This window comes from Acipenser ruthenus, chromosome 8 (genome assembly GCF_902713425.1).
Source record: "Acipenser ruthenus chromosome 8, fAciRut3.2 maternal haplotype, whole genome shotgun sequence".
NCBI classification, from domain to species: Eukaryota; Metazoa; Chordata; class Actinopteri; order Acipenseriformes; family Acipenseridae; genus Acipenser; species Acipenser ruthenus.
The window spans coordinates 3680712-3703438 of NC_081196.1; the positions used below are offsets into that span (position 1 = coordinate 3680712).

Below are 22727 nucleotides of genomic sequence, written 5' to 3' on the forward strand. Positions count from 1 at the left end.
TATCACTGAGACTGATACATACTGTATTTCTATACATGAACAACTTATCCTTTTAGTCCTTCCAACCTTCTATCTAGTACATGTACATTTATCTGCCTCATAAAGTACTCTTCTTAAATACATCAACATGCCCTGACTTCTGCGTTCAAAAGCGTGATTAATAATTAACATGCTAATCCTATAACAGTTCCTCGAGTTGTCTTGGTTTGAGATTTGGAAGCACATTTCTCCCAGTGACTCACCTCCTTGTTTGGGTTGCACACCTTATCAACAAGTGTTGTGAAACAAGCAGGCCCGTCTCTATTTAAACTGGAGAGGAATCCACAGAGCCAGTAGAAGACCTGCGAGGAAGCTGCAGACTCAGAAGGAGATGAAGATGAAGATGAATTGTTTGGAGTTTTCGGTGCTGATCGTTTTAGCATGCATAGCGCTGTCCGCGGCTATGCCAGTCACTCCCAAAAGTGCAAACAATCAGGGTGATTTCCAGTTTGCAGAGGTTTGTCTTGGTCTTTCTTTATTAATACAATGGGTTACACTTGATTAATAGGTAGCAAATGCAGCAGTGCAATGTCAGTCCAGTACCAATGAAGCTCACTGTGCTACAACTGCAAGGATGTGGTGTATTATTATATTTTCAATAAGGTTTGTTTTATACACATGAAATATCTGAGGATCATACTGTATCATGTACAATGGTGGACTTTAGGATTCATATAGCAAACCTATATTAACATGACATCGCATGATTAAGTGTTTCTGTGGGAATTAATGTTTATATATAAAACTATGAGCAAAGGATTTTTATACTGAACATTTTAATAATCTACTGTATAGCATGAAGAGTAAGGTAATGTAATACGCTGTGTGGTTTCAAACTGGGGAAAACAGAGACGGCAAGAAAGGAGCATAAAGTTCAGGGTTTTACAATCAAGAGAAAGCACAAGCGCAGACGTCTGTCTGCTTGACTGTTTCTTATAACTCTTGATTGAGTGCTTGTCGCTTTGCAGGAGACAACATACCCACTGCTCACGTGAATCATGATTGACAGTCAATATGTATTGACTGTTTGTTAATTAAAAGAAAGGGGACCCTGAGAGTTTAATTACTTGCGTAAAGCATTAAGACACAGCTTTACCTTCACCATTTATTCACTGCTACTAATTAAGCTCATACATTTGAGTTAATTTAACAATTAGCATTCAGGGTAATATCAAAGACAACTAAAGCAAGGAGGAAACCCAGTGGCTTAATGATTAAAGTGATGCCTATATGGCCAGATCCCTCCAGGGTATAATCTCAGAGGATGCATTATTCATACCTTTCTATTTTGCTAAACATTAAAAACAGATTGAATGCATAACATTTTAAAGTTTGAAACATGTTAACGATATATACGTTTTTTAATAATCCTCAGGCATACCTAAACCGTTTCTATACTGTAAGCACCGTCAAAAGCCGAAGCCGGGGCCCAGTCACAGAGACCCTGAAACGCATGCAGAGGTTCTTCAAGCTCAATGTCACCGGGACGCTGGACAGGGACACCGTGGAGGTCATGAAGAAGCCCAGATGTGGGGTTCCAGATGTTGCAGAATACAGTTTTCTATCATCGAATTCTAAATGGTCAACTAATAAAATAACATACAGGTTTGTTTTCTTTTAATATTGCAATCAGTCAGTCACTCATATCCACAAACGGTGACATTCCCCAAACAGTTAAATGTATTTTTAATTGAGAAACAGTTAAATGTATTTGTAATCTCTGTATTAGAAATGTAACTGTTAATACAATGTTTCTTTTTTGTTTTAATAATTGCTCCTTTGCTGATAGAATTGTAAACTACACTCCTGATCTGACGGTAGCAGATGTGGATCAAACCATTGCAAAGGCTTTCAAAGTCTGGAGTGACGTCTCTCCTCTCACCTTCACCAAAATCAGCAGCGGAACGGCTGACATCATGATCTCTTTTGGAGCTAAAAGTAAGTTCCATAGTAGAATTCCATTGCAAACACTGGAGCAGTACTGATGGCACACCGTACTGTATGTATATGAAGCACCTTGGTTTTCATGGGATAAACAGTTTTTTGTTCATTCTTTCAGGTCACGGAGACCTTTATCCCTTTGACGGCCCATCTGGAACATTGGCTCACGCCTTCGGACCTGGGAGTGACATTGGTGGAGATGCTCACTTTGACGAAGATGAAACGTGGACAACGACTTCGAGAAGTAACACGATTTGTCTTTGCTATGTTCTTTACTGGCTGAAAACAGACTTTAAATCGCTTAATGAACAAGATCCCTGAGTCTCAAACTGAGAGGCCGATGATTAGATGAGGAGGGGAATAAACTCTTCTCTCATTCTCTGGCTCGCATTGAGGCTGTTTGTTCCTCCGGCTTATTGCACACAACAGGGGTGCTCTGGTTTATACAGCACTGCATTATAAACTCGACTGTAATTGCTGAATCATTTTAAACCTTGTTCTGGTTTAGGTTTCAACTTGTTCCTTGTTGCTGCCCATGAATTTGGACACACTCTGGGACTAGATCACTCCAACAATCCATTGGCTTTGATGTTCCCCACCTATAGCTATGTTCCCACAGAAGGATATAAACTTCCAACTGATGATGTAAATGGAATCCAAGCTTTATATGGTACGTATACGTGACATTTCTTTTTAATTCTAAAGACAAATTAATAACTTTAAATTCCAGTTGACGCTCACCCATATATTTGCCATATATTACACTGGTAAACAAAGTTGCATACAATGATGGTGGGAAACCCTTGAAGTTAAGTTCACAGAATACCAGTCCAGTGCTCTTTCTATGTTGTCACGGTAGGAGTAGTACCAGTGATCCCACATGGTACATGGTACCATGAAATTAGCAAGCTGCAGTAGAAGTCAATGATGGATGCTTGAATTCCCAGGGAAACCTACAGTTATTCCATCCCAACCTACAACCAAGCCCCCTCCGACGGCTGTGCCTAACCCTCAGTCCACACCCTCTCAGCCGAACCACTGCGATCCCAACCTGACTCTGGATGCTGTTGCTTCACTGAACGGGGATCTGATTATCTTCAAGGGCAGGTAAATGCTTGATTGCACTCAGCCCTGTTACTGCATTTACATGTATTGTTAGTTGTCAAGCAATATGAACGTTTCAAGAAAGGCCCTGATCATATTAGTCATCAATGTTTGGTAATGTAAGTTTGTGTGTAATTAATATACATTTTTATACATTTTAATATACATATATACATACATAATATACATATATATATATATATATATAGAGAGAGAGAGAGAGAGAGAGAGAGAGAGAACTGCAGTGTACAAAAATGAAGAAAATGAAAAGGTATATATATATATATACAGTATATAGACACACACACACAGTATATATCAATACTATATATAAACCAGTTGTTCAAACTTTTTAGTGACTTCTGGAGAAAAAGCAGCAATGATGTGACTAAAGAGTCAATCAAGGCCAACTGGCCACAACTTCCTTCAAACATCGATGCTGCTTATGAATTATCTGGGGGAAATATTCTTCTGGCATTTAAAGGTGAGTTCAAGATCTTCTGTTCACTTCATGCGTTACAGGTTTACAACTCCCATGGAGCAACATTCCCTGCTGCCTATGAGGGTCCGGCAGAGCCAAGGGGGCCAATTTAACCTGTAACGCAGGAAGTATCAGAGGAAGAAGGCTACATCAATTATGGGCTTCACATGGGTGTCAAAGTGATAAATAAAATAATACAAAATGAATAGCAAACAATAAAGCCCCTATGAATGTTATAGTGGAAATGAGAAAGACGTGTATTTGAATGCCTTGGTTGTTCCACCTTCAAGGTTCTTATGTAACAGAAAGTTGGACTTGTATTATACTGTGCCAGCACCCTTCGCTATTTCAATTTTATTAAATGATGTACAAGAGAGATCGAAATAACAAAAAGAATAATAGAAAATAATATCATTTTAAAGTGCTAAACCGTTTTTGTTAACTACATAGGATCTCAATTCTGGTTGCTCTTTGAGAATGGGTTTGTTTTCCATCATGGCATTGGTTTCCTGGGATTTCCACGCACGGTCACACAGATTGATGCAGCTGTGCACATCAAGGAGATGGGACAAACCCTGTTTTTTGTTGGGGAATACCACTACAGGTAATATCTAGTGAAGACGACTGGTCTCATGATCCGTATAATGCATAAGCCATTACTGTACTGTACTAATTACTGTATTGATCTTCACCAGTTTGATTTTTTACATCTTGCCCGGTTGCACAATACTTTCATATTATTTCAACTTGGATTAATAACACACTTTCTATTCAGTGCATGACAAAGCAGTGGACTCTTTTCTAGTACATGGGTCACCAGTCACCAGATAAAATTAATGCAATGCATTTATATGTCTGTGGCCATCCACACCCCATTACATTTGGCCAGTGGCCTCTAATTAGTGTGTAAAATAAGGGTAGATATTGAAATCCAATGGATATTGTAGACGAGAGACTCTCTTTCTGTTTGTATAGTTTGAATGAAAGAACAAGAAGAATGGAGAACCAGAGTACAATTTCAAGTCGCTTTCCAGGAATTGGGTCAAGAGTGGATGCTGCCTTTGTAATGTCTGGTAAGTTTATTTTTATATCTCAATAAGTGTGTATACTGCTCTAATCCTAACCCTAACCCTAACCCTTACCTTAACCTAACCCTAACCCTAACCATTAAGAAACAGTTTCTTGTGGATATTCCTTTGTGCCTCATCCAGGCACATCACATTAATGAGGTGGTAGTGCCACCTTGAGGCAGGATTGTAATATTGTCTCATCTTGTTCCAGGTAACTACTATTTCTCCAGTGGCCCCTTCCTCTACCAGTATGACCTCAAGAGCAAAAGAGTCATCAGCACACAGAGGAACTCAGCATTGCTCGGCTGCTAAGCTATAACAGAAGAGAGTCAACTTTGAGTCTCAGTAAAACCAACCACCCAATAATGCTTTTTGTTAATGTATGGAATATATTAAATGTTGAGAGTACTGCACAGAGAGGACTAAGTTTAATTATATCCAATTAAATACATAGATAGATAGATAGATAGATAGATAGATAGATAGAGAGAGAGAGAGAGAGAGAGAGAGAGATAGCTAGATAGAGAGATAGTTAGATAATATGTGTTTAGTGCCCAAAATTCCATAGAGATGTTACAAGATGTTCAAAGATGTAAACTGAATATAAGCTGAATTCCACACACAAATAAATGTATATTGGGGTTTAGGAATAGTTTAAAAGTTTCCATTGTAAAAGCATAGCAAAGTGTACTAAAGCATAGTGAAAGCATGCTAAAGCATAGGTAAGCATTGTAAAGAATAGCAAAGTAGGGTAAAACATTAATAAAGAAACATGGCAAACCAGGGTAAACTGTAGTAAATTCATAGTATAACCCTGGGAAAGCAGCAAACATAAACATACTGTGCAAAAATACTGTGATAAACTGTTTTAAGGGTATTATTATCCTTCCTTCCTTCATTCATTCATTCATTCTTTTTTTTTACAAATAAAATTATTATTAACAAAGCAATGTAAATGGTCTTTTGTGAAATTAGTTTTTTATATCACACATCATTTAACTTTATTTATTACACTTTGTGTATTCCACAGCTATTACAGACTAATAGTTAGCTATGTGTTTTTTCAGATTCTTTTCCACTACGTTGATCCCCAGTTCTGTACCTAATGCATGGATCCCTTGCTCCAATCAATCTATTTCAACACCTCAGGGAAGGGGGAGAAATAGATTCTGCCCATCTCGAGTTCTTAGACCTGTGTCGAAGTCTCTTGCTGCTAGCAACACCACTGCACAATCTAGTGGGTTCAAAATTGATCTTTTAAATGCTCGTTCCCTAAATAACAAGGCTATCTTACTATCTTGGCTATCTTAACCAATATATCTTGGAAAGGGTTTGACTTTGTTGCTTTCACTGAAACTTGGCACTCTTCTGGAGATCTCTCCTCCCTGCATCTGGCTACACCTCCTAACTACTCTTTTCTCGACAAACCTCGTAATTCAGGAAGGAGTGGTGGATCTGCTGTCATTTTTAAATCCTCCTACACTGCTACTGCTCTATCTTTTGACAACTATTTTTCTTTTGAATATCTTGCAGTAAAATTTGCATTTCCATTGTGTTTTAATCTTGTGGTACTTTATCGTCCACCTAAAGCTAATTCTACTTTTTATCCTGAATTCTCACATTTTTTTTAACTGTACTTTATTTGCTTACCACTAGACTCATCATCATGAGTGACTTCAATCTTCACATGGACTCCCCCACTTATCCACCTGTTGCTTCTTTCTCAGCGTCATTGATTGTTTTGGACTTTATCAACATGTTTGATCCCCAACTCATAACCGTGGCCATGTTTTAGATCTTGTACTAACCTCTGGTCTTCAAGTTTTTGACCTCCACGTCAATGACATTGCTGTATTTTGGTCCATAAAGCAATCTGGAAAGAAGACACTCTCAACTATGTTCTTGCCTTTTCTGAGACGCGGTCACTTTACTACTCTATGATTATCAGGGATGGGCGTAGCAATCCGAGAACACTATTTAAAACCTTTAATGTCCTCCTGGGTTCAAATACTGCCCCAAATACACCATCTTCTTTCAGTGCTACCGACTTTGCTTCCTCCTTTAAGGAAAAGGTTGACTCGATTATATGTTCCTTTTCTAATTCTGGAACTTACACTTGTCCTCCCTCCTCAGTGTTGCCCAATACACCAAAGCTTATCCATTTCTCCTCTACTGAGCCAGATGAGATTTGTGACTTGATTACTAAATCTAAGCCCAGAACCTGTTCCCTTGGCCCATGGCCTTCAAAACTGATTCAGCGCTATGGGAAGGATCTTACTCCAGCCTTAACATATATTATTAATCTTTCTTTATCTCATGGTCATGTTTCTTCTGTTTTCAAGACTGCAATAGTTACTCCTGTCCTAAAAAAGCCTTCCCTTGATGCCTCCTGTCTTAATAGCTACCATCCCATTTCAAATCTTTCTTTTTTATCTAAAACATTAGAACGTATTGTGGCCAAACAACTACAAGACCATCTTACCACTAATGAGCTCTTCCAGACTGGCTTTAGGCCTAATCACAGCACTGTTAATCCATAGTAAATAAAAAAAGCAATATGCAATGATTTTAAAAAAAGGTGCAATCCTGTTTTTATTATGATCCTAGTGCATATTAATAATGTTCCTCCTGTAAATAATACCCGGTGAGGTTCTTTAACCTCACGTCCGTGAGCCCTGGACAGAGAAGCTCTATGGGACAGAAAATCAGAGAAATGCAACGGTTCTTTGGCCTTCAAGTGCCTGGCAAACTGGATTCTGACATCATGGCTGAAGAAACCAAGAAACCAAGGTGTGGGGTACCGGAAGTGGCTGATTTACTGGAAGAGGTGGCTTTTTCCTCTTTTTCTGTCGAGATGGAGAAAAACTCCTGTTCCATACTGGTAAAGTGCAATGTGTTTAAATGCTTCAGTCTGTCTTACCGGAGGCCAGCTGCTGGATCCTACGGCACTGTCTTTGCTGTTGCCTAATATTTGTGCTCCTCTGTGTCCTTTTCAGGTTGTGTAAATATCTTGTTATCTTCTTTTTATGAACGTCATGAACATTCGGGGGCTCCTTGGTTATTGAATAATGTTCAATAACTACAGAACTCCTTGAAGTTCATGGTAATTGAATATTAAAAGCTAAAATGAGTTGGCATCTCAGCCAATTGAATTCAGTGTAGAAGCAGGGGCTGACAGGGGCCTCTTAATAAGTACTTATATTGATATCAGTTGAGTAAGTGCTTGAGGGAACCCATTACACAGTGTATTAACTTAAATATGATGTTGAGTGTTGTATCATCCATTGATGTATTTATTCATACATGCATTATTCAGAACCACATGCGTATTTTATATTATTATATATTTTTTTTCTTTCAGGGAGAAAAAAGTGGTGCCCCAGACTTGACATAACTTTTTATTTTTGCCAGGCTCTTGATTATTGCTTTTCTTACTAGATGTAATACTGTATACACCATACATGGAAACAACCCCATGACGATATAGTAATTATATTACACAATGTAAATTAGGAATTCAATTTCCTTTGCTTTAATAGCTATTTTCATTTAAAAGTCTTCATTAAAACACGTGTTCCTTGTTTCTTTTTTTTTTTGGCTGTTGTCTTGCTTTTCTAAAAGAGGTGCTCATCCCCACACCTACAGTTTTTAGTTTGAGTTTTTTGTCCAGGTTGGATCTGGGAAAGGATTTAATGTGAGGCCACTGAAAAACAGCCGCTGAAAGAAGCCGATAGAATCTTGTTTTTACTCAGTCTGAGGAAAATGTCAAAAACGCAGCAATAATTGAGGAGCATGTAGCAGCAAGCCCAGCTTGATTGAATCCTTCTGTTTGCTTGTTAAATTACCTCACTGATCTATCAGGGTGCTTTCCATTGCACATGTTTTTAAAGGACGATAGATATTGTAAAAACGTTTTGGTTTATTAAGAGTTAATAACTATTGTAGCTTACTAACGTATGTTTATCACCTAATGTAAATGGTAACTAATATGTGGTGGCGTGTTAGTCATTTTCAGGTAAATGACTCTGAACATACTGTACAAGTTAATTTAATTTGAAATGGTTTTTATATAAAATAGGTTACTGTGTTCAGAAAATGAACTCATGTTAAGATGCCATTAAGATTGTTGTTAACAGTTAATAAACACAAAACTCATTAAAGAAGTGCCAACCAAGGTTTTACCTTTTATTAGCACAAGCAGTTTTATAATGGACTCCTTTAATTCTTTACTTTGTTATACTTTCATTTGGAATATGCGCCTCAAATACAATGCTATAGGCAGGGGGTTCCAATCCCGGTCCTGGAGAGACATTCCACTCCAGGTTTAACAAGTAAAATGATATAATAACTGCTACAGGGTCTGGATGGAGGGTTAATGGGTTCTATTAAATGATTCAGAACAGGGTTGGAACAAAGACCAGGAGTGGAACACCCAGCTTTGGAACACCCAGCTTTGGAACACCCCTGCTATAGAGGAAAAGTTATTGCCAACAGACAATGTGACCTACAGTATTTTATTAATTGTATCAATGTTTTTTTTTAATAGACTGTTTTTAGTTGTTCTATTTTCACAAACTAGCATTTTATCTTAGTTTTTCTGATTTTACAATTAAAACCACATTTTTTAAAAAATTCTGCATTGTTTTTAATTCAGTGGTTTAATTTCATTTTTTTGGTGTGTTTGAAGCGCTTTGAGATCCTTGTGATGAAAGGCGCTATAGAAAGTATATAAATTAGTGTTCTGTTGTACCAGAATGCACAGGTTCATCTATGGTTATGTTTATAAAAGCCCCAATTACATTTTATAACAAACAGACACTATACAGAAATAAAGAAAACTCTTCTTTAAGACTGGCATCATTTACTTGTAAACAACCTCACCCCCTCTTTGAACTTATATGGCCCAGAGCAGGTATGCATGAAGGACCCTCCCCTGCTTTTCTATTACGAATGTTCACTTTACTTTAAGTCCAGACAAGCTGTGACACATTTAAAGGAATGTATTATCCTGGGCATCGCTTCCAGGAAATGATGCATACAAAGCCCATGCTTTTTGGGGTGTTTAGCTCATGCATTATCATGAAATGTAGGCACACCTGCAAAGCCCAATATAAAGCTGAGCAGGTTGAAAGAGGAATGATCTCTCTTCTCTGCAGAAGAAGCAATCGATGGCTCGCTTCTCCTTTTCAGCACAGCTTGTTCTGCTGAGCATAGCTCTAGTTTTTGCTGCCCCTCAGGGTGACTTGCTGGGAGATTTTGATGACAAAGAGCACTTTACTGATGAAGCCGATACATTTTTCACAGATGAAGTTTACAAGCAAGCAAAGGTAATGGTCAACCAAGCTTCCAGATGTTATTTTTTTGAATGCAGTCCTGTCTGAAGACTACAACATTTTTTTATAGTACTGTATATAGAACCAAGTAATTAATAAATCACTAAATGCTCACTAAAAGATTTCTTTTTCTTGGATTGTATTCCTCTTTAAACTATTGATAACCATGACTCAAAGAGAACCACTCTTACATTTTAGCAAACAGTAGTAACCAACACAAACCAATATACATTATAATGTAGACAGGGTAGCAAGATGATATATTTCTTGTTAAATTTGATCAGCAGCCAGTTGCATCGAAGGAAAATGACATTTTATTTCTAGCAACACACCCAATTCTAATTTGTTTTGCAAATGCTTTTTTTTTGGTTGAGTGTTGCTGTGAAAGATTTGCAAGTGAATGAGTTGTTCCGTTCTGCCTTCTGTGTCTGCAGGATTTTCTTGCTCATTTCTTTGATGGTGCAGCAGAGACTTCCCCAGTTGCAAAAGCAGCTAAGAGCTCTTTCAAGACCAGCCTGGAGGAGATGCAGGACTTCTTTGGGTTGAAGGTCACTGGAAAACTGGACAGCAAGACTCTGGAGGTGATGAAGAAACCCAGGTGTGGGGTTTCTGATATTAGTCGATATGGGCACTTTCATGGAAGACCGAAATGGGAACAGAAAACTGTCACATACAGGTAACAGTACACATTTTTAATTGGATACTGTGTGTACACTATATATGTACAGCTATGGGCAAAAGTTTTGCTTCCCCATAAAGTCGAATGAGACCTGCTGAATAATGTTATGCTAACATATTGAATTACATACTCCTTTTCCATATACTTGAAAAAAACTGACACAAATTGTAAAATGTGACATTTTGAAATCTAACATGAATTACTGTACTACTATTATGGCTTCCGGTAGACTTTCATGACATCATTTTGTTGTTTATTTGATTACATGACGTTAAATTAAATTATGTTCCTATATATATAAATTATGCCTCAATCCTAACATTCTAGGTGTGTATTTTGTATAATGTAAGTGCCTCATTGGTACAGGCTGAAATGAGTGCTCAGTATATTAACATGAGCCCACAAGCTAAAACATGAACGTTGTTACTATATATTCTGAAGCTTGGGAAACCAGCATAGTATATAAACTGAAACGTTTCTGTGCATCTTGATAAACATCTCTAAAGGTCTGCTTCTTTAACACCTTCTTTTGCCATTCCCTTTGCAGAATCACACAGTACACTTCAGATCTGAAGCGAAGCGAGGTGGATGCTGCCATTGCCCAGGCTTTTAAACTGTACAGCGATGTGATCCCGCTGGCATTCACTCAGATCTCCAGTGGCACAGCAGACATCATGATCCTCTTCAAGGGAGGGGGTGTGTATTACCACAGATTTGCTTTAATTGGCACATCTTATTTATTTCCATACACAGAAGTTTTGAAGAACACCCACCTTGTCTTCATATTTCAAATCCTGGTTCTCCTGTACCAATGATTCACTTCACTGCATCTGTATGTAACCGGTTCTTCCCATCTCTTTCGTAGCCCACGGTGACTTCCATCCCTTTGATGGTCCACATGGGGTTCTGGCGCATGCCAGCTCACCAGGGCCCGACGAAGGAGGGGACACTCACTTCGATGAAGATGAAACCTGGACCTTGAGCGCAAGAGGTAAGTGCTTTACGTGGTCGACACGATCGACAAAACTGATACTGGCTCCAAGATTGTACTGAAGGGACAATACAAGAGGATGAAATAATAATAGCATTTAGAAAAGATATCCACATTGTTCATGCTTCATTTCACAGATCACTTTGGAAAGTGTGCACAGAAACAGGTAAAAAAGCATTTGGTTATTGTGCCACGTAGTCCTTGAATAATATCCAAATGGCAATGTATTTTCTATTTTGGTACCTGACTGAAACATGCTCTTGTTTTTTTTTTTTTAAGTTATTGCCATCCTGGGATTTTGTAAAACTGCACAGTGATCTGTGCCATCTTGTTTTAATCGTGGTTGTATGTTTTTGTATGCATTTCTATTTTATTTTATATGCAATAGAGACCTCGTGGTTAAGGGAGAATGCTATCCCTGTGCTTCCTCCACACACTCAGCATATGAAGATGTTGCTGATCGCAGAGATATAGTGACAGCACTTTTGCTCCTGCTGTTTCGTTCCTTTTTGGCACTGTTATTATTATTCCACTTTTCTGATGTTCCACATGCACTGAGTGTGTTTAAACCCCATCGATATTCAGGGACCTGGTAAACGAGCTGGTAAACGAATGCCTACTGAACATCCCCTTTCTTTTCAGGAGTAAACTTGCTGCTTGTGGCAGCACATGAATTTGGCCATGCACTTGGGCTGGACCACTCAAGGGATCCGACCGCTTTGATGTATCCCACATACAACTATGTGGACACGAAAGGGTACCGCCTACCAGACGATGACAGGAGGGGTGTCCAAGCCTTATATGGTAATATTGTTAACTAATAACACATTTACCTGAACACAATCACCACAGAAGCTAGTTTACTGACAAGAAGGAGCTCCTTTGAAATGTGCATGCCACAACACCATTCTCTTTCCTACTGTGTGCAGCAGTCAACGGTTACACACAGCATCTTCCAATGCTATTCTCAAAAGATAAAACAGGATATTATACTTAATAATACGTTTGTTTTTTTAATGGAACCACAATATTTAGTTGGGGTGTGCAGAAACTCACACTCATAATTTCCTTTAAGAAGTATTTATCAGCAGGTATATAATAAATCTATTCAATAATGTGTTGAATGGAAATAAAAAAAAGAAAAAAGCTGTCCTTCCCTCACCTTTACAACTGTGTACCACTCAATGGCAACTAATTTCCGCATTGAATGTAGTAAAAATGGATTGGTAGCGGGATACTGACGTTTATATTAGTGTACAGAGGCGGTAAACTGACAATATCTGCCAATAAATATGTCTTAAAGGCAAGTACACTAAATGCCCCCTCTCCACTGCTGAACACTGGTGATTTTCAACTTGCCATCTTTCTTTTTTCATGATTGTTAAAAGTTTGTTTTACATTGCAGTTATCCCACTGAAAATTAATTAAGTAAAAGAATACATGTTGTATTATTTCCTATTTTTTTTCCACCAAGGTGTCCGGACCCCCAGCCCCAAACCAAACCCCAACCCCAACCCCAAACCCAAACCCAAACCCAAACCCAAACCCAACCCTAAACCAAACCCCAACCCCAACCCCAAACCCAAACCCAAACCCAACCCCAAACCCAAACCCAAACCCAAACCCAAACCCAACCCCAACCCCAACCCCAAACCCAACCCCAACCCTAAACCCAAACCCAACCCAAAACCCAACCCCAACCCCAACCCCCCAGCCATTCCAGAGCAATGCAGCCGCGACCTGGTGTTCGATGCTGCCACAAGCATGAGGAGAGAACTCTACTTCTTCAAAGATGGGTAAATACAGTAAATAATACGCACACAACCTCTTTATTGTTGAGAAGACAATTAGGATTTTGCAGAGCCCGCACTAGTTAGCCTCTGCGTTGTTGTCCAGTGCACACTATGTGGATTGATGCTATTAGAAATGTGAATGGAACTTTCTTTGTTTTAGGTACTTTTGGAAGAAAAGCAGTCTTTTCAATCAGATCCAGTTAACAGCAATAAAAACTGTGTGGCCACAGATAAGTTCAGTCGATGCTGCGTATGAAGTCCCAGAAAAGGATATGGTTTTCATCATCAAAGGTATTTTATTTATTAATTTAAAAAAAGATATATATAATAATAATAATAATAATAATGAGTCCAGCCATAATGTGTGTCTACAATCCGAACATAAGCAATGTTGTATACATTATCAAAAAAAGACTAGTGCATTTATTATTTTATACCTGGTGTTCGTGAGGAATTGCAGAAATCTGGAGGAAAAGCAGAACTTCATTTTGTTCCTGGCGTTTATTCATTCTGGTTTAAGAGAAAGACAGCAGCTCAGCTGCATTGTGAGGGCCAGCGATGTTCGCTTGTAGCACAGCTCAACTCTTTAACATATATACAGCTATTGTCAGAGACACAGTCCAGTCCTGTCACGGGTAGTTCTTTAGAATAAGGATTTTGTTCTTAACAGTGTGCAGCTTGTAGGTTTATGATGTTTACTGATAATGCCGTGCATTTTGTTCCTGCAGGGAACCAGTACTGGGGTACCAGAGGTTACACGGCTATGCCTGGCTATCCCAAACAAATTTCACAGTTTGGCTTTACTCAGACTGTCACAAAAATAGATGCTGCTGTGTATGTAAAACATACTAAAAAAACACTCTTCTTCATCGGACTCAAGTACTGGAGGTAGGTATGGGCTTCTTTCTTAGTATTGCTCGCTCAGCTCTCGTGAGGCAATACATACATACATACATACATACATACATACATACATACATACATACATACAGAATAATGCCGCCCTTTTTCTCCTTTTTCTCAGATTGTTTTTTATTTTTATGAATATATAATAAATTGTTTTTATTTTTATGAATATATAATAAACAAACAGAAAATGCTCAGTGAAATAATGTGTTTATTACATTTTAATTGTTCAAAGAGTAACAAGCAAAAGTGTTCCTTCCTGTGGTTTTAACACAGTATGATAGTACAGCCTCTATTAAACATTTTAAACACCTCATTTGAATTGATAACATATTTTACAGCTACGATGAATCCAGAGGTACAATGGACCCAGGATATCCCAAAAAAATATATCAGGACTTCCCAGGAATTGGTGCCAAGGTGGATGCAGCATTTGAGAATTATGGTTAGTACAAAGAACAAAGAAACAGGACATGTTGAAGCATAGTCACTGTGACTGTGAAACCGATGGGAAAGAGCTGAGTGAATGAGTCAGTTTATCACACTTTCTGTATTCTGATTCACAACAGAAGTAGTTAAATTGTCAGTAAATAGACAGAACAGTGTTAATGAATAAAATCCCCCTTGCTCAGTAAGGTAAGGTTGTGGAGGTGGTGGCACGCTGTATTATTGAGACTGTCCCTCTCACACTTAATATGATTGAGAAGCGGCACCATGAGCATTGTATCAGATGCAATGTGTTTCATCTTCATAAAGTAAGACATCACCAGTACAGAAATGAACTTTTCATCTTTTTATTGGCTTTGTTTTTTTTGTTTTCACGGAGAGCTTCAAGTAGTTTGTGTTATGTTCTGCCCGGCCATGCAGTCTATCAAACAATAAACTAGGATGCGGTATATACAGTATGTACATCTGTTCACATGTTTTTAATTGTTCAATTCATATTGCTTTCTTCATATAGGTTACCTGTATTTCTCAAGTGGCGCCAGACAGAGTGAATATGACTACAGGCGAAGAAGAATCGTTCGTGTTTTGTTAAACTATGGCTGGCTGAATTGCTACTAAGTACCTAAAGCCATCACTGCTGCAGCCAGTGTTGAAGTCTAAATGCTACAAGGCCAACAACAAGCTATATTTGCCATCATTAGTGGACTGTTCTACTGGTGTTTTTTTCTGTTGTTTGAAAATCATTCCTTTTATCTAATGCATCGTAGCAGCTTCAGCTAAACCCCTATTCTGTTAAAAAAAAAAAAGCTTGATTATATTTTGCATATGCGAGGCTCTGTTTATGTAATGGATGATTGTGTTAATCTTTCTGGGAATTGGTTATAGCCACATGTGAAACAGACATTTTAACAAAATAAATATATCTATGTATACAAGCACAAACAATAAATATAGGATTGCACAAAGTATATATACTGCACACATTATGTAATCTATCTGAAACTTTGATGTATATTTTATTTATTCAATAAAAATAAAATACAAAAAAAAAATACAAAAAATGGGTGTCTTGTTCTTAAAAGAAAAAGAACACTGTAATGTACATAGTCAGTCATTAATAAATGTAATCCTGTTTTCTTCAAATTTTAAACACATGTTCTACTCTGTGCGTGTCTATGGACCTGTAGAAGGTCAATGTCTCATTAGCCCAATCCCTCTCTCTACAGTATATTCAGATTCAGCTTTTTATCTTACTTTCTTCATGCTTAAAGGCCTGTGTATTTTTTTAAATTAATAATACGACAGAACTACACTGAAGGTGTACAGAAAAAAATGGATTTACAAAAAAAACTGCATATCCCATGATACTTTGCTTGTAGAGCTGTTTCCTCTAACCCATGATTGCGAAGAGCGCACACCCCCCGCTCTGATTGGCTGAGAGTGTTGGCTGTGTATTGACTGCTGAAGGTGAAACGTTTCATCCATTCTTTCTGAATTTCAGTTTTTATTATGGAATCTTGTAGGTATTTGACGATGCATGCACGGTTTTGTCGTAGGTTACTGGTAAGTAATGACGTGTGTTTTCTACAAGTCATGCTTTCTTTGCCAAACGACAGTATTTGCAGAGGAGACCAGACGGTCATTCAGATTAAAAACAAGGGCCTTTGTTAATTGTACTTTTTATTTTATTTCATAGAACAGAGACCTTTGTTTTACGATTAAAATTGTGGATCCATCTTTGAAGTAAAGGTAGCAGTAATTATAGTTTATATTTCTTATTAGTGATACGATGTAAATTGCTGCTAGTATCATTTTTAATGTAATGTGTCATTCGGAGTATACTGCCGCAACAGTAGAGTGTATCTATAAGTTAAACTGTAAATTGCTGTTGCATGGTAACACACGTATGGAAATTCGTTTAATTTAGGTTGTTTAGTATTATTTCTCTACGTCTATATAAGTCTAACCCAAGTGTTCCTGGCTGAAGAATTGTAAAGTGTGGTAGAAAATGACCAAGGGACACGGGGCGATAGTCACCTGTATTACTCCACAAACATTTAAACGATTTTCCCATTTCTGCTCTGGCAAACTAAACCGGCAGCGTACAGTTTACTTCAGTCTCTTCAGATCGCAGCATATACTCGTGAACACAACCTGTAAGCATACACGGGGTTTCCACCTCGTGGAAACCCCGTGTTTTGGAGACGTTTTGGAGACATTGCAGGGTGTTGCAGGGATGGAAGAATCCCATTGCAGAGCGGTTTGATCCATTCCTGGTTTTACTGAGGTTAATAAGACACACGTGAGCTTGTTACCTATACACTGGGCTGATCAAGCGGTTAGTAAAATGTGGAATGGGTGAAACTGCCATGCAATAGGAGTCTTGTTTCCATCCCTGATGTGTAGTGTGCAGGCTGCAACATTCCAAGAGCAAACAAGATTATATTGTGGTCTAATATTTTATTTTCTTCTGCATACAGGCTGCTAAATACTGTTCCAGAAACTATGCATCTGGGCCAACTTTAAATGTAAGTAATTATTATTATTATTATTATTATTATTATTATTATTATTATTATTATTATTATTATTTTATCAAGTTAAGATAATTTTAGATTAACTACATTTCCAGAAACTTAAAAGAACAAAAGTAAATAAGACAAACTTTTTGACAAAAGTTGTCAGTGTCTTCATTGGTTCTGTTTTTCTTTTTCTTTCTGCAGGAGGTGGTTATAGTTAGCGCTGTTCGGACGCCCATTGGGTCATATAAGGGGTGTCTTTCCACAGTACCAGCAACAAGACTGGGTTCCATTGCAATCAAGGGAGCTATTGAGAAAGCGGGTAAGATATTTACTCTCATTTATATTATTGCTTTTGTCACAACTTTTAACATGAAAAAAAAGCACAGCAGGACACAAAAACTTAGAAACATAACAATGTGTGCCTCTGTCCAAAATGCTTCCTTGAACAGCTTGTATTACAGAGTGTGTTGTTGTGCAGTTCCTCCATGGCTCATTCTGCTGCTCTTGTGAGCTGTCAGTGTTGTGTTTCTCTTGCTAGGTGTCCCACTGGAGGAGGTGAAGGAGGTGTACATGGGCAATGTGCTTCAGGCTGGGGAAGGGCAGGCTCCAACCAGACAGGCCCTCCTGGGTGCAGGTAATTCTTGCTCTTATCTAGTGGCACTCTCTTGGGTCTCTCTCAGTCCGTGTCGTCCAGGTCTTTCATTACATAACTGAACACCGGGGTTCAGTCAAACACCTTTTTGTAAAAAATCTGTGGTCTGTTTAATTGAATAATTAAGAACATGGTCCCATACTGGAATAGATTGTCAATGCCACTGCTGTATCCGATCACGATCACAGACTACACACTGTGTTAAAGAAGTGACCACCCAAGATTTAAAAAAGAATTGCGCTTCATGTTAGAATTAGCACCATGCATTATCACTGGAAGCAAAAGGACAATGTTCACATCTCCCTGGTACCATATCATTTCGTGTGGTAAAGGTCAATTCTCATGGTCTGGCCAAAGGGCCTCATGCATGTGAGCGAGTCTTACCCAAGTAAAAGTGTAGCAGGAAGAGCAGTGGAGCTCTATGTAGCTGTAGAGGGGAGTGAATACTGGATATGTTGTGTTTTACTTGTGCATCCATTTACTAAATATGCCCCTCCCCTCTGTTCAGACAGACATTCGAGTTGCAGCAAGATGTAAATGCCACATCTAATGTTTTTTATATATGTTTTGTGTTCAGGATTGCCAGTTTGCACCCCCGCCACCACTATCAATAAAGTGTGCGCATCAGGAATGAAATCCATTATGATGGCAGCGCAGAGTCTGATGTGTGGACACCAGGTACTGTGTGATGCACTCATGATCATACATGTTCTTGTTGCTGGTGAAGACCACATTAAAAAGTTGTTCTTTCTATAGCAGTATATTTAATTAGAAAGCCATACTCAAAAGAGGGAATTATGTGCAGTATTTATGTTTAAGATATTTGATCCACAATCCCCAACTATGATATTTTTTTTCAAGTGCTCTTTGAATGTGTTGGCAATTCTCATAGTGGCCTGAATGAACAAGTGTTCAGAGGACTATCGCTGGTTTTGGGTGGAAGAAACTCAGCAATAGTCTCTTGACTGCTGTGCATTTGATTTGGAGACTGGGGGGGACGATAAAGATAAAAGCTGAAACAAGTCCAGTTGACCAGTGTTCTGTGTGGTGCTGTGTTGCTCAGTGATGCTTGCAGATGCATTTGATGCTGGTTTGATTCTTGTAGGATGTCATGGTAGCGGGTGGGATGGAGAGCATGTCGAATGTCCCCTACGTCATGAGCAGAGAGACGCCGCCCTACGGAGGTGTAAAGCTCGAGGACCTCATTGTAAAAGATGGTCTAACGGATGTCTACAATAAGTTTCACATGGTACATTTTTACTACTTGCATTTTGTTCATGCTTTAATTGAACAGTGGTATAGTTCTGTACATCCTTTTAATGGTGTGTGTTTTTTTTAACAGGGAAATTGTGCAGAAAACACTGCCAGGAAGTCCAGCATTCCCAGAGATGAACAAGATGCCTATGCCATTAACTCCTACACCAGGAGCCGGGCCGCTTGGGAAACTGGCGTGCTGGCAAAAGAGATTGTTCCGGTCAGCATTCCACAGAAAGGTAACGTCAAAGGCAGTGTGCCCTTGGAAGGCTAGTGAAGGGCGAAACAAATAGCATGAGTACACTGTGCTCAGTACAGCTGCAAGACAAGCAAGGATCTGAGTGGGGTGTGGGAACATGAGTGGAATTGGGTGGAGCACTGCTGACAGAGACTGAGCTAGCAAAAACAAGGTTTAGAGTCACAGACACGTTTAGGTAACACATATAAGATAGGCTTTTGAGAAGCATTCGAGATCCTCTTTTAACACACACCAGCGCAGTGTCCCATGCCCTCCCAGAAATTGGTAACTGATCAATATCTAGTTTTTGCTAATAACCGGTGGCCTCATTATGTCTAATGATAATGAGTGCGCTGTAAAAGTGTGACTTGATTATTGGAATCGATAAAGGAAACTTGCTAACATATCCATTGATATTGTGCTCACTCGTTTACAGGCATTGTATTAGTTTCCTTACAGTCTCCGTGCTTGAGGGGTTCTTAATCACAATAGTTATCTCAGTATTGTACTTCAGAGTATGTTGCATCAAATGTTGCTTTTCATCTTTTTTCATGACCTTCCTGTTTTATGTTGTTTGCCATTGTGGTTATGGGATTGGGTTGTGTTGCTCCCATATCGATTTATTATGATTTTTCTCATCATCTGATAAACAAATAGTAAGGGAATGTAAAAACCAAAAAAATAATAATTAAAATGACATTTGAAGAAACTAACTCTAAGGGAAGTTAAAAACGTATGAATGGAAGCTGTAAAACAAACATACATGTTGCTGCTTGCTGTAAAATAATGTTCTGACCTTTTGTTGATGTTCTCTTTTATGTTTAGGCAAACCAGATATTGTTGTGACGGAGGATGAAGAATACAAACGTGTGGATTTCAGCAAAGTACCCAAACTGAAAGCCGTCTTCCAAAAGGAGAACGGTAAGCAGGCAATGTGCTCCTGACCTGAAAAAACTAAACGCAACTAAATGTTACTTCCTGAGTCGCAGCCATTTTGGGATGGGAGTCTTTAACGTTATATGATTCGGTCTGTGCTACGTCATTGTAAAGGACCGGAAGATAATTTAGTTTTGTATATAGATGCGATTTATGAGTACCGTTCAAGTTAACAAGTATGGAGACTGTCAATACATTTGCAGCGTGGTTTTCAAGATTTAGGACTTGCAATGTCTTTCCCTTGCAGGCACCATCACTGCAGCCAATGCCAGCACGTTGAATGACGGTGCAGCTGCTTTAGTTCTTATGACTGCAGATGCAGCCAAAAGACTCAACGTCACCCCGCTGGCAAAGATTGTTGGTATGGCTTTCACATTCCTGTGTTTAGTTCAGCAGCCCCTCTTACATTTTGTTCACGGTTCATTCCAAGCTTGTATTACCCTATTTACTTCCGGATTGAATGACCCACAAAATACGACTGTTTCAAGGTGGCGAATTTCAAGCAGTAACAAAATGCTGTACCTCCAAAACTGACACGCCGCCTGGACAGTTATTTTCATTACTTGATATTTACATTAAATGTGTATAGTAGCTGATGTTGCTTTGCCTTTTCTATCAGTTCAGTCTAGTTATTCTGGTTCTCACAGAAATCATTGGAAGCAATTGATCTCTTTGTCTGTATTAATTAGCTTGACTCCTCTTTATTTACTCCTGAAAGGTACGGGACTCTTTTAGGGGGAGGGAAATGCATTTGTTAAATCTGTACTTTGGATTGGCATCTTTTAATTGCAGTTGTTGCCTTTTTCTAATCAGCATTTGCAGATGCGGCTGTTGATCCAATTGACTTTCCAATCGCTCCTGCGTTTGCTGTACCAAAGGTGAGCAGCAATTGGGTACAGTAACCCGGTGCATTCTTTACAAGTGTATGGTTTCACAGACCCCAATTAGTACTAATCTTGGACTGCACTGTGTTATGTAATCTATCTGGGGTAGTTAAAACCAGACGGAATGAATGGAAATGCCACCTGGCTTTCATCTATTCCAAGAAGCCAGCTGTGTTAATGTATTTAAAGGTGAATGTGTTGGATTTTTTTTTTGGGTGACTGATATTAAGATAATGTAATTGTATACAAGTACTATTTAAAACAAAATAAAAATAAAAAAACGTTTTTTTCTAGTGCCGAAAGAGCAAATCCCAGGTGTGACTTTATTTTGTTTATTAGATTCTGAAAGCTGCTGGCATAAAGGTGGAAGACATTGCTATGTGGGAGATCAATGAAGCCTTTAGCGTCGTCGTTCTGGCCAACATCAAAATGCTGGGTATTGATCCCAAGAAAGTCAACATCAACGGAGGAGCTGTCTCTCTCGGTCATCCGATTGGGTAGGAACTGTACAAGTGCATTTAACGCCATCAAGCATCTCTTGAGAAATCAGTGTTGTGGTGGATTGCATTCAAATCTCTTGTTTGAAATAAATCAGAGATACACATATTATTTATTTATTTACTTTTTTTGCAGATTACCTGCAATATGTGCTATAACATGTTAACATGCCAACTGACTGCCGTTTTTTTTTTTTTTTTTTTTTTTTTAATTATTATTCTCTAGCATGTCCGGAGCAAGAATCGTCGGCCACATGGTCCATAACCTGAAATCTGGACAGTACGGACTTGCTGGAATTTGCAACGGAGGAGGTGGTGCTTCTTCAATTCTTATTCAGAGATGCTAACGAGCTGTTCCTCTAAGGTGTAGCCCTTGTATGCCTCCTATTTCTAGCTAGTGCTGTTTGTCATTACTGACTGTTACAGGGTGTATAGAATGAAACTTAAAGCACTTGAACATATTTATTATATGAAAACACCACGTCCTTAGGTTACATATTTAAGTTGAGAAGAAAATAACCAGAATGAACTGTCAGCCTTATTTGTTACTGCTCTGTAAAGAGTGCTGTTGCAGTGTTTATCTGGATCTAGTGACTCCTTTTTTTTCAGCTAAAAGACATCTGGACAGATTTCTTCTCTAAATAAAGTGTTATATTAAAACGACAATCTCTTTTTTTTTGAGTAAGGTTGAGTCGTCTCAAGTTCCGTGTATATGTTGATTCAGGTTTTGCCCTCTTACAAGAAATAACTTGGCTGGACTGCAAAGAAAACTGGCATTCAACTTCTGTCACTTACACCAGTGGTGGGCAACCCGCGGCCCGCTGGGGGTGCAATAATGGCCCTCGCCACTGCCAAGCTTGTACCCTCCAAGCTTATACTATAACAACTGAGTGCTGGAAGTGTACAGAGCCGTGTATCTGTAGCGCTGAGGTGGAGCAGATGTGTGCTGGAAAACAAGCT

General features: G+C 38.7%; 2 protein-coding genes across 2 annotated transcripts; both read left to right on the top strand.

The window, feature by feature from the left end:
• Nucleotides 1–341: 341 nt before the first annotated feature.
• Nucleotides 342–15828, top strand: LOC117406493 (uncharacterized). Its single transcript, XM_059029612.1, has 21 exons — nucleotides 342–496; nucleotides 1415–1644; nucleotides 1829–1977; nucleotides 2099–2224; nucleotides 2489–2650; nucleotides 2928–3087; nucleotides 3441–3568; nucleotides 4016–4169; nucleotides 4541–4638; nucleotides 4847–4939; nucleotides 7632–7636; nucleotides 9768–9962; nucleotides 10403–10644; nucleotides 11195–11343; nucleotides 11513–11638; nucleotides 12281–12442; nucleotides 13113–13434; nucleotides 13592–13722; nucleotides 14160–14319; nucleotides 14679–14782; nucleotides 15299–15828. The coding sequence occupies exons 1-21, from the start codon at nucleotides 371–373 to the stop codon at nucleotides 15400–15402; spliced, it is 3126 nt and encodes a 1041-aa protein (XP_058885595.1). The 5' UTR covers nucleotides 342–370; the 3' UTR covers nucleotides 15403–15828.
• A 364-nt stretch (nucleotides 15829–16192) lies between these two features.
• LOC117405484 (acetyl-CoA acetyltransferase, mitochondrial) lies at nucleotides 16193–22433 on the top strand. The gene is made up of 12 exons (XM_034008577.3): nucleotides 16193–16347; nucleotides 17265–17312; nucleotides 17508–17625; nucleotides 17845–17940; nucleotides 18536–18636; nucleotides 19064–19207; nucleotides 19301–19451; nucleotides 20276–20371; nucleotides 20634–20747; nucleotides 21200–21264; nucleotides 21610–21767; nucleotides 21994–22433. Exons 1-12 carry the CDS (start codon nucleotides 16294–16296, stop codon nucleotides 22112–22114), a joined length of 1266 nt encoding a protein of 421 aa, XP_033864468.1. The 5' UTR covers nucleotides 16193–16293; the 3' UTR covers nucleotides 22115–22433.
• Nucleotides 22434–22727: the final 294 nt, after the last annotated feature.

Coding starts and splice junctions, on each gene's coding strand:
- LOC117405484 (XM_034008577.3), top strand. CDS start 16,294: ATGGAATCTTGTAGGTATTTGACGATGCATGCACGGTTTTGTCGTAGG. Junction 16,348..17,264: donor GGTTTTGTCGTAGGTTACTG/GTAAGTAATGAC, acceptor TTCTGCATACAG/GCTGCTAAATACTGTTCCAG. Junction 19,208..19,300: donor TCTACAATAAGTTTCACATG/GTACATTTTTAC, acceptor TTTTTTTAACAG/GGAAATTGTGCAGAAAACAC.
- LOC117406493 (XM_059029612.1), top strand. CDS start 371: ATGAAGATGAAGATGAATTGTTTGGAGTTTTCGGTGCTGATCGTTTTA. Junction 11,344..11,512: donor GATCCTCTTCAAGGGAGGGG/GTGTGTATTACC, acceptor TCTCTTTCGTAG/CCCACGGTGACTTCCATCCC. Junction 14,320..14,678: donor ATCGGACTCAAGTACTGGAG/GTAGGTATGGGC, acceptor CATATTTTACAG/CTACGATGAATCCAGAGGTA.